Below are 18,262 nucleotides of genomic sequence, written 5' to 3' on the forward strand. Positions count from 1 at the left end.
GTAAAGCTACCCCTGTAACGGACCGTGGAGGCCCATAGTGTTCTGAGACGTCGAGGATCCCACATTTTCTAGACAATCGGCTCACAGATGGCGGTAAGGTTGTCAGCCTTACGCGCCGGCCGCTCTGTACCCTCTAGGAAGATACCTGATACTCATTTCACTTAGAGCCTGAGTCGACCCCAGGGCCATAGTGCTGCTGGAAGGATTAAACTGAAAAATCCACCTCCTCGGACCCGAACCCGCGACCTTCCGGCTTGTAGCACAGTGCCTCAACCATCTACATTGTAACTAAGGACCTATTATAGCACATACACACCCTCAGAGTCCTTATCAAAATCGACTCGATCAAATCCAGCGCGCATCCTACTGAGAACGGCCAGGACTAGAAACAATGGACAACAGAGGAAAAAAGTAAGGGATGCATTCGTGAGAATTTCTCTGCTCGTGTAGAGAGGACGAGGAGGCAGACACTGTAAACACAATTCAGGCAAGGAAGATAGACGTACTGGGGTGAGTGGGTTGGAAACCTGGATGCAGTGTCGACACTTGACTCAGGACGTGACGGAATTTTCGAAACTTCACAGCAAGTGGGGGGGGGGACTACCTTTGTGTTTCCACGAACACAACTAACCCGATGTACATCTCTCATACAATCGATATCCGAGGAAGGTTACTTTCTTCACACATAAAATGCTTAAGATCTGGTGTTTCTGCAGAGATGAAGATTTGAATTGTGGCGGTCTTGCGCAGTACGAGTGTACGCAACTGTCAATAAATCGCACTATATCATCAAATTGTGTGGAGGAGGTGAGCGAAACATTAGATATCTCGAGCATTATAATCGCTCTTCAGGCAGAGATCCAAACTCGGAACCTCCCAAACACAAATCACAAACAATTCCGCTTGAGCCCAACTGCTCGAGTAACTAGTCAAAAAATTTCCCATCTTTTATGAAACCCGAAATATTCAGTACCATGTCCACAAAAGGGGCCTCACTAGAGCAACTAATAAAAAAGTAAAAAGGTAAAGCTATCCCTGTAACTGGCCGTGGAGGCCCATAGGGTTGTGAGACGTCGAGGTTCCCACATTTTCTCTAGACAATTGGCTCACAGATGGCGGTAAAATTGTCAGCTTTACGAGCCGGCCACCCTTTACCCCCCAAGAATATTCCTGGTACTCATTTCTGTTAGAGGCTGAGTCGACCCCAGGGCCATAGTGCGGCTGGAAGGATTAGGTAAATTGAAAAATCCAATGACCTCGACAGGAGTCGAACCCGCGACCTTCCGGCTTGAAGCACAGTGCCTCAACAAACTACAATAAGTAACTACAAGACTACGAGTAACTTCACAACTAACTAGTTCACTAATTAACTATATCACATAGTGGTTAACTGCAGCATATAGTTAATTAGCTACTGAATAACTGCCATCTTAATTCATTACCGCGCTCCTTAGCTCTTGAAAGCGCATTGGTTAGCATATGTACCACTTTCTTCAAGATTAAAAAACTCTTAGACTTTTCCACACAATGTAAAAAAAGGTAAAGTTGTCGCTGTGCTTAATTAATTAAGCACCATGCCATTAAGACGTATGGGGGAGTGAAGGTATAGCTCCTCCATTCTTAACCTTGGTACTAGATGAAGGTGAGTTGTCAGCTTCACGTTCAGGCCGTTTTACACCAGAGAAACGGCCCTCGGTACATATTGGATAGGAGACTAGGTGGGCCCCACAGCCGGTCTGGACGCTGTGGAGAGGAGAAAAAATCTCTTAACCCGGCCGGAAATCGAACCCTGGCCGTCCATTCCGTAGCCTGTCGCTATACCGACCGAATATCACGACTCTTCCCACATACTGTATTCCTGAAATCAACATGTGGCAAAAGGCGGATTTGAGATCATAAAGGTGGTGTCTATGAAGAGTACTGATCCTCTGGGATGTGACACCGTGTAGTCTGGTAGAAGATCGCCGATCTTTCTGATGACCGTACTCCCAAGGTCGATAAGTACGACACTATCAAATAAGGAGGCAGCAGATGACGGCAATAAGTTCTCAGAAACGTCGGTTAACGTCTATCGGACTGCACGGCGTCACATCCAAACTTAAAGTAATCTCCACACTCACCGACGCATGAACCTCAAACAAAAAATAGGTTAAGATCTGATTTGATTAATTCGTGGGGCTGGGTGAGACCGAGACCACCGTACCCGCTCCGGATGTCAGCTGAGCGGGAACAGTCGATGTGGCAAGGGACATCTAAGTACTAGGAGAAAACCGGCCACTTTGCTCGCCATAAATCCCACATCACCTACCCTGAGATCGAACTCGAGCCGCTTCCTTGAAAATCCAACGACTATCTGGAAGATAAGTTTAGTTAATGTACCGATCGAAATTCGAACCCGGCACTTCCCGAAGTAGCGTACCGCAACAAGACAACTTCCCTAGTCAAATAAAATACAACTTTGTCATGTCACTCTAATGATTATGTATGTAGATAACCTTATTCGGTTAAGATTTTCATCTCTTTTCGACTTTGCGGCATCTAATTCCACGTGACATAACCTCACCTTCCTTTCGATGCTAATAACTTCAGTTGGTCACCGTCGCAGGTTACGCTCAGCTCCGTTGATAACTATACGCCTCGTTAAATTCTTTTAAAGCATGATGACAAAGATAAGGCGGTCTTTCAGACTGAACGCGGCTTCTGGAACATAATCCATTGACGTCAGGTTTGTCGTGAGCTTCATGTCAGATTTCTCATAAAGCGGACGAACCGTGCACGGTTACCAACGCCTGCAATAATATCATTATTCATTACATATTTATGGCTAGTTTTTTCATGACTCATTTACCCTGTAACGCTGGGAACAATAGCCCTTCTACATAGATGGCTGTTGTTCTTTCAGTACTGCACTCTAATGACAGATTTTCGTACTAAGACGTCTTCTAAAGCATTTGTATGCATATCAAAGAAAAGCATTTTATCTGAAGAGTACTTTTCTAGTGTGGTTATTTACCGATGCTATCAGTTTCTGAACTATACAGCGGCGATATAGGATGATTAATAAACGCGAAGCAATTTGTAAAATAATAAACAGCAGGGAGAACTCTAGAGAAAACCCACCCCACTGTCATTTTCTCCACCGCAAATTACACACCACATGACCTGGATTCAAACACGGACGTCTGCGGTGTGAAGCCGACAACTAACCGTCTGAGCTATGGAACGACTTTCGGTAGACGCTCACGGACGTTTCGGAGGAAGTTACTGCCTCCGTCTTCAGGGTATAAGGGTAGATAAGCATGCAACCAGCGAAACGTTGAGACGGAAGCGTCCTTGGCTTACTCTTCGATACTGAAGATGGAGGAAGTGAGTTCCTCCTAAACGTCGGTAAACTTCTACCGGACTTCGTGGCATCAGTATACCAGAAGATAGTACTCATCGTGTTTAAGTGCCGTGAGAACGTCAAATCACATATAAATGCCCTTCATTCCCTTCTAAGGAGGAAGGAGGCTAACAGAGTCACGCCCGTGTGTTTGTCAGCGTTTGCCGCAACTTCCTGAGGTACAGCCACTCACCCACTCAGCTGTCTCATCATTCAGACACCCCTTACCTGCTCATACTTGAAAACGTTAAATTAAAAGCAAAGGGACAAGGAAAAGTTGTCCTTGTGCTCAGATAAGATCCACGCCATAAAGACACATGGAAAAGGTGAGGAATAGGTCCGCCATTCTTGATCTCGACACTAAACGGAGAAGAGTGATCAGATTCACGCCTTGGCCGCTTTATCTCTACGGAAAGAGCCCCCGGTAACAATTAGATAGGAGGTTGGCTGACCCTAGAGCCAGTCTGGACACTGTGGGAAGAAAACCTCTTACCCCTGCCAGGGATTAAACCCCTGAGGTCTAGACTGTAGCCTGTTGCTATATCGACTGAGCTATGGTAACTCCTGAAACGGCAAGCACTTTGGGTAATAAATAAATCCGAAAATGTGACGTGAACCTTTATGTAACGACACGGCTTGAACTACAGGCCTGCTTGAGTGTCAACTTGTTGCCAGTCTTCAGATCGCGACAACGACGCACTCTTCAGGCCGAGGATCAAACAACTGTCATATAAATAAAGGATTTCTTTTATTGCTAGTGGGTTGGGACTAAGTCCCTCGTACTGCGGCCACTTCTGGCCTACTGTACCAGCCCCAGATGATAGGTGAGGGTGATTGTGGAGCAACTGGTGGAATGAAGATTGGCAGGGGAAACTGAAGTACTCGGAGAAAACCTGCCCCAGCGTCACTTTGTTCACCACAAATCCCACTTGACCAGGCCCGGGATCGAACCCGGGCCGCCGGGGTGGGAAGCCAGCGACTAACCGCTTGAGCTATGGCGCGGCCCCCTACTAAAGAATACACAGCCGTTTCCAGAGCAAGGTTCATACCGATACGCAGAGGGGAAACTGTACAAGGAAATTTGCACTGCAACTGTGTGAAATCTCTGGACAGGACACAAACTGTTTGTATAACGCATTACGACGTCCTTGTAATACTGAAGGTCAGAGATGGAAGTCGCCATTTTGAATCAAGAGTAAAGACGGAGGGGATTAAAGCGCCCTCCCCCAGTTTACGGGCCCAAGAAACACAACATTGAAAATTCATCTCTCTCTACATTTCTTGGACCATGCTTCGAAGACCAACACTACAAAATTCCAAGAAGGCGACCGGTGAACACGACCATACTTCAGACCAAGTTTTGACAGCAACCTCTTTCGGTTCACTTAAGGACGCTGTCGGTATCTAGGTCAGGGGTTATCAAAACTTTCTGACATCGTGACCCCTTAAAATGATACACAAATTAATGCGGCCCAACCCGCCCTAAATCTGACTACTAACAAAAAGTTCAGTTCTGCACACTGTTGCAGGTCCCTGTCAGGCTGTACGGTGACAGCAGGAACCTAAATAGCTTTACAGCCTCTCTACACCTACAGTAAGCTATAAAATGTTCCTGTACAGTCACGAAAAGTGCAGTTCTGCACACTGTTGGAGGTCCCTATCAGACTGTCCGGTGGCAGCAGGAACCTAAATAGCTTTACAGCCTCTCTACACCTACAGTAAGCTATAAAATGTTCCTGTACAGTCACGAAAAGTGCAGTTCTGTTCACTTTTGCAGGTCCCTATCAGACTGTACGGTGACAGCAGGAACCTAAATAGCGTTACAGCCTCTCTACACTTACAGTAAGCTATAAAATGTCCCTGTACAGTCACAAAAAGTGCAGTTCTGTTCACTTTTGCAGGTCCCTATCAGCCTGTACGGTGACAGCAGGAACCTAAATAGCTTTACAGCCTCTCTACAGCTACAGTAAGCTATAATACATGTAAAGCGCGGCCGGCGCGTAAAGCTGACAACCTTACCGCCATCTCTGAGCCAACTGTCTTGATAATGTGGGACCCTCAACGCCTCACAACCCTACGCGCCTTCACGGCCTGTTACAGGGATAGCTTTACTTTGTACTTTTACTTTATATTCCTGTAGTCACGAAAAAACGTGAGCCCCTGGTGTTACATTTTCCCAAGGCATGTACATTTCATCTCTCTGTTTCTCCAAGACTGCATTGATACAATTACATTTTAAATAGTTCTTGAGACTTGTGTGGCCATCCAAGGGGGTCACACTCCACATATTAACAAGCCATGATTTGTAGCGTAGAGTGGTAGGGTGACTGACGAATTGGAAAGGATTTTAAAGGTGGTGGACTTGGTCTAATGGAGGCATTATCCCGCCGTTTCCTTCGAGGGGCCGAGGAAAACTACAAAAACCTCAGGACATACGACGTATCAGTCGAGATTCGAAACTAGCACCTCCCGAATGCGACTCTAGAGCGTTACCGCTATGCTGACCCGTTCGACGTCTCCCTATATCCGTGCCACATTCTGCCACGCCCATTTTACACGTCTAACCTGAAGCTGGAGGCAACAAACTCGTGCTAAAATTTAGATACGTTCCATGAAGTATGGCGTCACATCCCAGGAAACAGGAAATCTTCATAGCCATCGCCGTGAGAACTTCCGAGTCTTTGTTAGTATGAAATTAGTTCACAGAAAGTTGTGTTGTGAGGGCGTCAAGTGGATTAAAATAGCTCAGTACACAATCCAAGGGTAATCAACTTTCGGGTTTCATAAACGCAGGCAACTTCGTGCAGGATTGATTAAATAGTTCCAAGAAATTAGCCTGCTCCACATTATGGGGTTAAGAGAGCTTAAAAGTTTGAAACTACTTGCTTATACGGGGGGATTACAAGAATACGTGTAAGGTACAAGTGAAACTGTCCCTGTGCTTAATTAAGAACCACGTCATGAAGATGTATAGGGGAGTGAAGGTATAGTCCCACCATTCTTGACTTCTGTGGTAGATGGAGGTGAATGGTCAGGTTCAAGCCCCGGACAGGGAAATAGCCCACGGTACCCTTTTGATAGGACGTTTGGTGGACCCCAGAGCTCTGTGGGGGAGGGAAAAATCTCTTGCCGGAAATCGAACCTCGGTCGCCTATCCCATCGCCATACCGACTAGGCTGTCCCGGCGTAATTCCACCAATTGCTCCACAATCACCCTCACCTATCATCTGGGGCTGGTACAACAGGCCAGAAGTGGCCGAAGTACAAGGGACTTAGACCCACCCCACTAGCAATAAAAAGAATAGTCTATAATGGACACAGAATATACAGTGAAATGTGAGTTATTCACGGAATGTAAAAAAAATATACAGTTGTCCCTGTGCTTAACACTAAGCCATAAAGGCGTATTGGGGATTGGATGAATAGATCCACGTTTTCCTGCCCTCAGCACTAGTTGGAGGTAAGTGGTCAGCTTCACGTCCTAGCAGCTTTACCCCCGGTACCCAGTAGATAAGAAGCTGGGTGGGCCCCGTAATCCGTGCCGGCGACGTAGCCAGTCGCTATACCGACTGAGCTTCTGAACTTTATGTTTGAGGGACAGCTACTGGATTGCGCCGAGACAAGAGATTGCCATAAAATAAGATGATTATATTATATAAGCATATATGTATGTATTTTGCAAGCCAGATGTCCCATAAAACGTTACACTACACAACTTAAAGCAGAACATGTCCAAGGAATCAACCAGAGCGGTAATAAAAATAGGAGCTGCAGTACAAACAAAGCAGTGATTACTGGCTTTTTATGTGCCATTAAGCAACACAGAAGAACACAACACGGTCTGCGCGCCAAGTACTGAGAACGTCGGTTGGGGGTACTTCACGCTAAAACCACTACAGCCGAAAAGGTCGGCTCGATATTGTGAAATATGGGCCGTTTCTATGCGACGGCCGGTAAACACGTGACAACAATATAGGGGAAAATGTTTTGTATGTGGTCCGTGCCAAGCAAACGCACAGAACAATATGACGTCCACTGCTAGGCAACGAAGTTATAAACACGCGTCCTTAACAAAAGAAGGCAGTGTTTTCCGTGGTGTCCGTGAAAGAAGTTATCTTGAAGACAACTGGCGTTACGAGTCAGTTCTCGGTAGGAGATAGGCACAGGAATTTCATAGTTGAAGAAGAATTAGAAGTCGGCCTGTGAAGACTTAACGTTTGATTTAAGGAGTTTATGTGTACTGTATTGCAGTGATATCTGGGGTGTGACAGTTATAGTTCCTGTGTTAAAATCCGTCGCCAGGAAACGGATAGGGAAACCTTTGCAGAGGAATAGCCATTGTTGAGATCTGTTACCTAGCAACGACTAATGTAAGCAGATACAGAAGACTTTATTTATGTTTTAATTGGAAGAGTTATAATTAACTGTAGTTACGAGCTGTAAGTGGTCAATAAATCCAATTACCAATCTAAACCCCGTCTTTAGTCACCGATAAACGTGAAAATATTAATCGGTTAGTATAGCATTTGTGTCAACAGATGGCAGCACGTGTCACATCTTTAGAGAAATAACACATAGTCTTTTTTTTGGAATGCCTCTTAGCCATCGAGTGTGAAGTGTGAACACTAAAATACAACGCTGGTGACTGGTGTTGGAGGCCAAGCACTGAATTGTTCTAAAGAAGTAATGTTTGTTAAGTTCAGAAGTGGAAACAGTTTTCTGTATAAATATTACGCACACAAGGTCCGCAGAGCGTTCACTGCGGAACCAATGGTTTCGCTGCGTGTACACATTCGCCACGTTTGTCCTTGTATCCGAGCCTTTGTTGGCTCAATGTAAGGTAAATGAGTTTAAGTTTGCACACGTTGCACAATGGGACGATTGGAGCAAGGTTCTTCACACTTAACTGCTGGTCATTCTAAAGGACACAATCTTCTAAGAAACAACTCCTTAACCGAGTTATATCTTCCGGAATAGCACATCCTTTAATCTAGTACAAGTCTACCGACGTTTCAGAGTAACTTACTGTCTCCATTTTCAGATGGAAGATTAAGGTAATCAAGAAACTAATAAGAAGTAAACTCCAGGTAGTTGGTTGAGGCACTGTGCTACAAGACAGATGGTCGTGGGTTCGAGTCGCATTGAGGTCCTTGGGTTTTTTTAATTGGCCTAACTCACCTCCAGATAGTGCCGAGGTCAAGAAAATGTGGATCTATATACCTACTACCCCACACGCCTTCATGACGTAGCGCTTAATTAATTAAGCAGAGGGACTTTACCTTTTACCTAATCCTTCCAGCCGCATTATGGCCCTGTGGTCGACTCGACCTCCAACAGAAATGACTATCAGGAATCTTCCTGAGAGTAAAGGGCTAACATCACCGCCATCTGTGAGCCGATTTTTTTTCTCTGATAACCTCAAATGTGACTTCCTTGCTCTGCAACAACCCAAATTCTGGGTCACAGATGAAGCTCCAAACTAAATGACAGAGGATGTGATAAGGTGCTGCGTGACAGGAACATCACACACCTGAGTGGGCATTAATATATTTCATACTATTTTAATTTTATAATTATTCAAAGTGGATGTGCTTTGTAGTGCTGTATAGATTAAACAGATGTCGTAAATACGTTCCTCTTAACCTGATGATGAGCTACTGAAAGTCGAAACATGTAGTGGCAAAAGAATATATGTCAAAGATACGTATGATGGTAAAGCTGACCTGTAACAGGCCGTGGAGACCCATAGGGTTGTGAGACGTCGAGGCTCCAACATTTTCTAGACAATCGGCTCAAAGATGGCGGTGAGGTCAGCCTTACGCGCCTGCCGCAATTTACCCTCCAGGAATGTTCCTGGTACTCATTTCTGTTAGAGGCTGAGTCGACCCCAGAACCATAGTGCGGCTGGTAGTATTAGGTCAATTTAAAATTCCAGTGACCTGATCGAGAATCGAACCCGCCACCTTCCCGCTTGTAGCATAGTACCCCAACATGACGAAGTTTAAATAGTATGGATTTTCCGACGTTTCGGACATTTTTAAAGTCGAAAACAAGTGAGCAAGTAGCATGCCTGCTTGCTTACAATATTTTCAACCATGAAGATGGAGGCAATATGTTCATCCGACAAGCCATTGAAGTACTAGATTTCATGGAGTAACATCCCAGAAGATACTGTTCTCCATACACACACACACACACACATATATATATATTTTTTTTTTCATATTATGCGACAGATAATGTTAGTAATTAACACAAACAAAATGCAGAAATGAAGCAGCATAGTGAGCCACATCCACCGGGGATACAGAAAGAACAGCTTATCGCTCTACCGGCTGTCAGCGGTGTCTCGGCGATGGCACCATCACTATGCGGGAACTAGCTCTTCGTCTCAACGGGCAGTCAGACCACAGAAAAACTGGACACCGTTTAGAGAGCAAGTATAAGTATTTCTGATTAGTGAAGCGGTTAAAACGCTGTTTGAGAATGTTATTGAAACAGACGCGTCCTTCGTTAGGTGTGAAGCTGAATCAGACATATTCTGCTTAATTATCTTGGTTACTTACATCGTCGATGTCAAGTTCAGAAGACATGTCACCGGAACCAAACCCCTGAAACCAGCAACGAAACAAACAAACCCAAAATAAAAGAATGAAACAAAAAAAAACAATACAAACTACATAACAAAGTAACAAAAACAAAATTCTTATAATAAAATCAATAGTTAACACAAAACACACGGATACTTAAACTAACACACAAGAACTTGCTGTTTGTAAAGACGTCCCTGTGCTTAATTAAGCATCAGGTCATGAAGACGTATGGGGAGAGGAAGTATGGCTCCATTCAATCTCAATCTCGGAACTAGATACAGGTGAGTGGTCAGCCCCACGTTTCGACCAACATATTCCAGGAGAAGAGACGAGGAAGTTGCCTGGGTCCCACATTCGGGCTGGACGCTGCAGAGAATAGAAACGCCTATTGCACCTCCCGGGAATTGTCGGTTACTCAACCGTTACCCCAGTTACTGTACCGACTGAGCTATATCGTAGTACGGGAAGTCGGAGTTTCTCTCCCGATAGGGTCAAGAATTTTCCCTTTTCCATGTCTAAGGGGGCCACCTAGCCTCCTATCCAGTGGGTACCGGAGGTACCTTGGGGTAAAGCGGCCGGGGCGTGAAGCGTACCACTCATCTCCATCTAATGCCAACGTCAAGAAAACGTGGATTTATGCATCAATTCCTCCATACGTCTTCACGACGTAATGCTTAATTAGTTAAGTACAGGGACTTTATCGTAACATACATATAGACATGCACACATAAGTACTCACATTTGTAGGTTTATTTTATATTTGTTTTCTACGAAACAGCACGTGATATGTATAAAAAAAATACAAGCTGTGTACATTACAAAGACAGGTCGGTTAATGTCGTTCAGGGTTATAAATGCTTCTAATTAAGAGACTCGTACTAAATGCATAAGTGCTCTATAACAGGCCCAATTCAGAAAGCTCTATTTTAGAGCAGGTGGCATATGTGGTTACGTTTAAAAGAGTTACAGATCTGCACATGTTAAGGAAAGCATTCCCGACAATCTGAAAAAACCCACTATCGGCTATCCCTTCAATAGAACAAAACTTTTAGCACTGAAATATAGCAAAAAAGTCTGAAAGCACATGAATTTAAGTGAGAATTTCCAGGACATGCCAAAGAGCAGAATGCAGCGGAGACAGAAAGCTACGGTGCTACAAAAACCAAATAGTTATTCCTACAAAGAGGTCAGTGATTCCAAGTGCTGAAGGTCTTGGGGCAAAGAGCGCCGGAAATGTGACAAAGCCAGATTCTGTTCAGAGCAAAAATGGTATATGTTACTTCTTGTTACGCAAGGCAGAGAAGCACGGATATTCCGTAATGAATTTACATTTCGGTACACCCTCTTATATTAATTTGAAAATATATCCGATAGTTTAACAATTTAAAGTCCAGTGGTTACTATATATATCACCCGTTTTATAAAACTAAGGCTCTGCGGTCTGCCCACAGAGTGTATTTGTGTGTTCCGCATGGCTCTCACAATAAACAGCGACTGTTTCCCTAAACAGCATTAACCGGTTGGGCTTTGTAGCGGAGATGTAATGTCTTTCCTGTTAGGTACGGACTTAGTTTTCTGCCCACAGAGTGTATCTGTGGTTCCGTATGGTTCTCACAATAAATAGCGGCTGTTTCCCTAAACAGCATTAACCGGTTGGGCTTTGTAGCGGAGATGTAATGTCTTTCCTGTTAGGTACGGACTTAGTTTTCTGCCCACAGAGTGTATCTGTGGTTCCGTATGGTTCTCACAATAAATAGCGGCTGTTTCCCTAAACAGCATTAACCGGTTGGGCTTTGTAGCGGAGATGTAATGTCTTTCCTGTTAGGTACGGACTTAGTTTTCTGCCCACAGAGTGTATCTGTGGTTCCGTATGGTTCTCACAATAAATAGCGGCTGTTTCCCTAAACAGCATTAACCGGTTGGGCTTTGTAGCGGAGATGTAATGTCTTTCCTGTTAGGTACGGACTTAGTTTTCTGCCCACAGAGTGTATCTGTGGTTCCGTATGGTTCTCACAATAAATAGCGGCTGTTTCCCTAAACAGCATTAACCGGTTGGGCTTTGTAGCGGAGATGTAATGTCTTTCCTGTTAGGTACGGACTTAGTTTTCTGCCCACAGAGTGTATCTGTGGTTCCGTATGGTTCTCACAATAAATAGCGGCTGTTTCCCTAAACAGCATTAACCGGTTGGGCTTTGTAGCGGAGATGTAATGTTTTCTTAACTGAATCTTTACATATCATTAGTGTGGATTGCGCGTCTCAATTTGTTAAATTGTTCTGTTTCAATTACGTATCTGCCAACTCACGTACTCGGCTCTGATTCTCAAATTACATAATGACACTGTGTCCTCTATACATGTTATACATTTTGCAGTAAAAATGGGGAATGTGATAATATATAAATAATCGAAAAGAGGCGGAAAATACCAATTTCAATTTTCATATCTCAATTAAAATGTAGGCCGATCACATTGGCCGCGCCGTCTTCGCCAGCTCGAACACTGGGATCATGGGTTGGAATCCCACTCAAGGCATGGATGTCTGTTTCTTTTGTTTGTTAGGTAGCGGACTTTGGACGGGCTGATCCCCCATCCATGGAGTCCTACCGACTGTCTAAGATTAAGAAACTGAAGTGCAACGAGTAGTTTCTCCAAATGGGACAACAGAAGAAGAAGAAGAAGGAAAATTAAAATGAAGACACCGACCAAAATCACGAAGTCCTCAATTCAGCAAACAGCATGACCGATATGAGAACAGGTTCTTTCCTATGCACGAGTAAAACACTACCACTTTACCAACCTGGCCGTCCTGTTCAGAATCTCATTATCCTGTAACAAACTGAGGACTTAAGAAACTGAAGAAATATCCCGCAATTTATGAAGTCGAAAGCTTCAAAACGGCATTCATCATTAAGTGTTCAGAACTGATTCCTACCTGAGTCACATGAACCCAAGCCACAATCTCACATTCCCACAACCCCACTCATTTTTAAATTAAATTTAACCATATCCTCCAATTTATCCTCATGCACGCCAAATGTTCCTTTCCCGTCGGGTTTCCTCTAATAAAATTTGCTTGTGTATGCCAGGAATCCATGAACACAACGGGAGTGAAAGAGCTTTACATGTTATTATGTTCGGTTAAAATAAAAAGTGGACTAATAGCGTTATGTCAGTCTTGGCTTATTCCAAGCTAAGAACACGGTACAGCACGCCACTGGAAGGCCACTGTGTGTAAATATTAATGTTGATTCACCTCCCACGTTAACCTCGATTCGACGATATTTTATTGAGTTTGTTAAGTTCAGTTCCTACATTGAATTTGATGTTCTTACAGCTGTAAATATTGTGACATGTGATGCCTTGTAGTCTAGATGATGTTCAGCTATATTTCGGAAGAATATATTACCTCTATCTTCAGGGTCGAAATGAAACCCAAGAAAGCAGCAAGCAAAATTGATATTCGCTTGTTCCTTGCGTGGAGTAATGTTCGACTTTGAATTCGGTGGCAGCACGTAAGTCGGTAAACGTCTACCAGACTATTTGCAGTTACATTCAATAATATAATTTTCTCAGTCCGCACCGCGCAAGTTCTCCGAACTTAATAAATACAAGACGTTACGGGAAAACTTAATCGCCCACTTCCATCTGACATGGCACGGACGACGCGTCTAACAGTTCTTTCACTGTAGCTTGTGTATTCGTGTCCGCGGTAACGTTTTTACCAAGTCGTTGCCTAGCAACGATAGGGGGTACACACACAGGCACACAGACCGATGGGAGGGATTTATGAAGTACGCCGTTGAGATGAGCTTATGTGGCATGGTATATATACGTACCAAATGCCCGGATAGCTTTCCATCGGTGCCTCAATAGAAAATATTTTGTACCTAAAATGTCGCAATAATCACCTCCTTCCACATCCTTTCCAATTCATCACTGATATTCATTACACTATTTTACGCCACGTAACCTAAGCAGTTGAAGAGGCGTCTTTCAACAACCCAAGAATAATTACTTGTGGATAATTTTAGACGCTGTCAGTAACTATATTATATAGCGTCGAATGGTAGGAACTGTGAAAAACCATTCGTTATACCAGGATAGCCACTGTCGCGACCGGGATTCGAAGCGGGCACCCTCCTAGTACGTGTCTGGAGCGTTACGGCAACACAAACTCACTTATTTAAAGTTTTCGCTTGGCCTCGGCATTAGTTGTAGGTGAGCGGTCACATTGGATAGGAGGCTGGGTTTGCCCCAAAGCCGGTCTGGGCGAAGTGGAGAACATGAAAAGCTCGCCATTACCGAGACTCGAACTCCGACCTCTTGGCCGTCTAACCCGTAACCAGTCGCTATACCTACTGCACTATCTAACCCGCTTGGCAAGAATCAAAATTGAGGGTTCCACTATGAAAAGGATGCCGTTCCAGTTCAACAAACTTCTGGAAAACAAGAGACCATCTTCAGAAATTCATTTTAAACCATATGATGGAGTAGCCTCATTTTCAGTGTAAAAGTGTAACTAGTCTCCCGAGCCACACCGTTTCTTCACCAATACACTGGATGATATTCCATATATTGCACAGGAATGAAATAAATTTCGGGCCCGAACTGGTGGCACACTCTCCTTGCACTGAACCTATCCATTAATAATCCATGCGCGCGAGCAAATCATAACAATTCCCTTATTATCCAGCAAGAAACGTGCCTCAAAGTCTGCATGAATACCGTACATTTTGTTCAGTTTTTCAGTAATGTATAACATAGCAAATATTTTTAACGGCTTTCAATATAATTATATCTAATGTCTGTGTTTTCTTTACGGTGTTTACCTCGCCTGAGTCATCAGCATACAAGAGTGAGTGATGGTTTCTAACCGGCTGGAGTGTATACATGATCAAGCGCCGGCAGAAACTTGGCAGGGCACGAAGGCCTCAGACGCACACGTGTTCCGTACGCATAGAACTCTTATTGGGCCCGCCCGTGACACACCCCGGGCAGGAACTTGGCTGCGACTGACTTTACAGAAGAGTGGAATCACAGAGACGCAACTTTGCAGACGAGTTTCTGGGATCTTGAACGTCACTGATCTTAATATGGAGTTACGACAACCGGGAACCCAGTTTATAAATATCGTGCACTGTAGGTACAACACATAGGACCAATTTTGCAAAGTTTACACCACATATATGCATCACGAGACCCGATTTCTCGAAGTACACACAATAGATTGCATTGCAGAAACACAATTTTGCATATATTTCAATTATGAGACAAAATTCTGCAAAGCATACATAACATACATCGCTTCCGAGACCCAAACTGACAAAACCTACACGCCGAATACAATTCCTGAGACCCAGTTCTGCAATTCCTATACTGGATATCAGCTATGGGCTACTGTTTTGTTCCTGCCGGGGATCGAAACCTGGTTACCTCCCTCCTCCATCCTTTAGCCTAGTCATTGTACCGACCGAGCCATCGTCATTAAATAAAACACAAATAGAAGATAAATACACATTACAGAAAAAAGAAGAGGACATACGGGAAGGGCCCGGGTGAGTCTCTGCACATATTCCACTCATGCTGTCACGGTGCTACAAAACGTAACTTCGCCCATGAAACAATAGGTCATTCCACGTGGCTGGAACCGGCGTACCGGGCCACGCCGGCAATATTACATTCATTCACCTAAAAGGATATACTGATCAATCAAAGCGTCAACCGCCGGTGTCTTCACGCATGACAACTCAGTACATCACTCATGCGCAGTTCAGCAGGGGCCAGAGTCTCGTTAACTGACGGGTTCTCACGTCAGGGCTCTATAATTCACTGATCTTGACGCTTATTAGAAAGCGCCGTGTTGGTTCAAGCGGTAAAGTCTCTAATTGGAGTCAGGGAGGTAACCGGCCACAACACCGGATACCTTGTGGCTTTCCTTAGTTTTCCTCAGTTTTCCCAGGCAAATACCAGGATACAGCCTCAAACAACGAAGCGACAAACTACTTCTAAATTCCTTTCGGTTCATCTTTCATTAATCGTCTTGCCCTTCGACCCTAAATAGTCTGAGCTGCTCTTATTGGTTATTCTACAACTCCCTAAGTGTCTAGACTATACAGCGTGTGCCAGGAGGTCTAGTATATAACATAGACTACCCCTCCTGGCACACGCTGTATAGTACGTAATATCTCTTTCTTATCAACAGCTTTGGAATCGTGCAGTGAAATAGATCTATCTCGGAAACCTTACATATAAACATATAGAGTCTATATGTTTATATGTAAGGTTTCCGAGATAGAGCTATTTCACTGCACAGTTCCAAAGCTGTTGATAAGAGAGACATATTACGTACTGTTTCTAATGCCGATATTTATTGTTCAAGTGACAAAGTTAGTACAGTTTACCTAGTATAATACATTTTCGAAAATTCCACCGTCAACATCAGTGCACTTTGCAACTCGTGTGAGGACATGGCGTGTTGCTCGTCTGTACAGTGTACAGTGTACTGCACAGTGAAATGGCTCTATCTCGGTGCAACTCGTGTGAGGACATGGCGTGTTGCCCGTCTGTACAGTGTACAGTGTACTGCACAGTGAAATAGCTCTATCTCGGTGCAACTCGTGTGAGGACATGGCGTGCTGCCCGTCTGTACAGTGTACAGTGTACTGTGCAGTGAAATAGCTCTATCTCGGTGCAACTCGTGTGAGGACATGGCGTGCTGCTCGTCTGTACAGTGTACAGTGTACTGTGCAGTGAAACAGCTCTATCTCGGAAACCGTTCGGAATAAGACTCATGTACATACACAGTTTACTGCTTAGAATGACTGATACTGTGACCTCCAAGAATAATTACCTTTCCTCCTGGGATACCCTGTATAGCGTTGGATGGTAGGACATGCTAAGTTTTTGATGGCAGTGGTCGTGGCTTGATAGAGGTATTATCGCGGCATTTGCCTGGAGAGACTCAGAGAAAACAAAAATAAATCGGCCAGCACCTCCTTAACACGAATCTAGAGTTTTACCTCTACAGCAACATGTAACAGCGCCGTTAAATAACCGACAAATATATAAAGAAAACTTATGAGGATTTTATCTGGCGAACCAATCGAAATATCTGAAACACAGCGAGATAAATGCACGAGCTCTTAAGTAAATATTCAAAACACAGGAACTTTATTGTCCACCCCTGACACAGCAATTCGTGTCCTGCTATATCTAGCAATCAATTAATTCGCTGTCCATTGTTATAGATGTACTGACAGACCACGCATCTCTTCGTGAGGTTACCACTGACAGCTAAGATGAATCATCCTCGTCATATGAACAGAAATTTACCTGGGACACGTATGCAGTTGTCTGACGGAGCGTCGCAATGGCGGTACAGCAGGCACTCGGCAGGTACAAGATAATGGGTGAGCATCTCAGGATATGACACAGGCACCAGTTCATTTCTAGGAAATCTCCCGACAACGCGCCGAATAGATTTCTGACTAACTTATAAAATCTACAACACACGTTACCTAAGAAAATCTCTCAAGTTACAAAATCAGTGACACTCTCACGACATTAAACCATTATGTCGTGAATATCAAACAAAAAAAAAACTCCGTGACCTGTAGTCCGCAAGCGAGCTATACCGACCGAGCGACCGCCGCTTGTCGGCGAAGTTAATGCCAACTTTTGCGGATAGAGGGCGCCGCGTGGTCAGCGGAACGGATCCCCACGGCCGTTAATTTCGGTTTTCTATACGGGAGCCGCTACTTTTCCATTCGAGTAGCTCCTCAGTTATCCTCACGAGGCTGAGTGGACCCCGTTCCAGACCCACTACTTCTCAGAAAATCTTGTAGCTTCAGGAATCGAAGCCGGGACCTCTGGATCTGTAGCCAGGAACTCTGACCACTAGACCACAGAGGTGAATATCATACGACAAAAATGTTTTCTCAAATGAGTTTCTGGCAAATCTCTCAAGATAACAGATGAGTTTCTGACAAATCTCTCGAAATCATAAAACGAATTTCCGGCAACTCTCACTGGACATCAGACAAGCTTATAGAAAGTCTCTAACAATACGAAACCAACTTCTGATCAATCACTCTGCAAGATACTGAACCAGTTTCTGATGAATCCGTTAATGAAAGAAATGAACGCAGCCTCTTCTTATTGCACATCCTCACAGTCATGAAACGAACCAAGTGAAACCATGAAAGCCGTGCAGACGGCTTGTCCTCCGATTGGATTCAACCCTGATACTTCAGAAATAAGAGACGCGTTACCGATTACATATCTCAGA

General features: G+C 44.2%; 1 protein-coding gene across 24 annotated transcripts in view; it reads right to left on the minus strand.

Moving 5' to 3' along the window:
* LOC111872382 (collagen alpha-1(XVIII) chain) overlaps positions 1 to 18,262 on the minus strand; it is a 378,674-nt gene that overhangs the window by 51,812 nt on the left and 308,600 nt on the right. For 20 of the 24 annotated variants that reach the window (XM_023866202.2, XM_023866207.2, XM_023866206.2 and 17 more), the window contains one exon: positions 9,949 to 9,993. The exons of the other annotated variants lie outside the window; for them this stretch is intronic. In XM_023866202.2, the coding sequence (XP_023721970.1) occupies positions 9,949 to 9,993 (45 nt within the window). The remainder of the gene's footprint in view (positions 1 to 9,948; positions 9,994 to 18,262) is intronic. 24 annotated transcript variants of the gene reach the window in all.

Source organism: Cryptotermes secundus, unplaced genomic scaffold, assembly GCF_002891405.2.
Source record: "Cryptotermes secundus unplaced genomic scaffold, Csec_1.0 scaffold247, whole genome shotgun sequence".
In the NCBI taxonomy this organism is placed as follows: Eukaryota; Metazoa; Arthropoda; class Insecta; order Blattodea; family Kalotermitidae; genus Cryptotermes; species Cryptotermes secundus.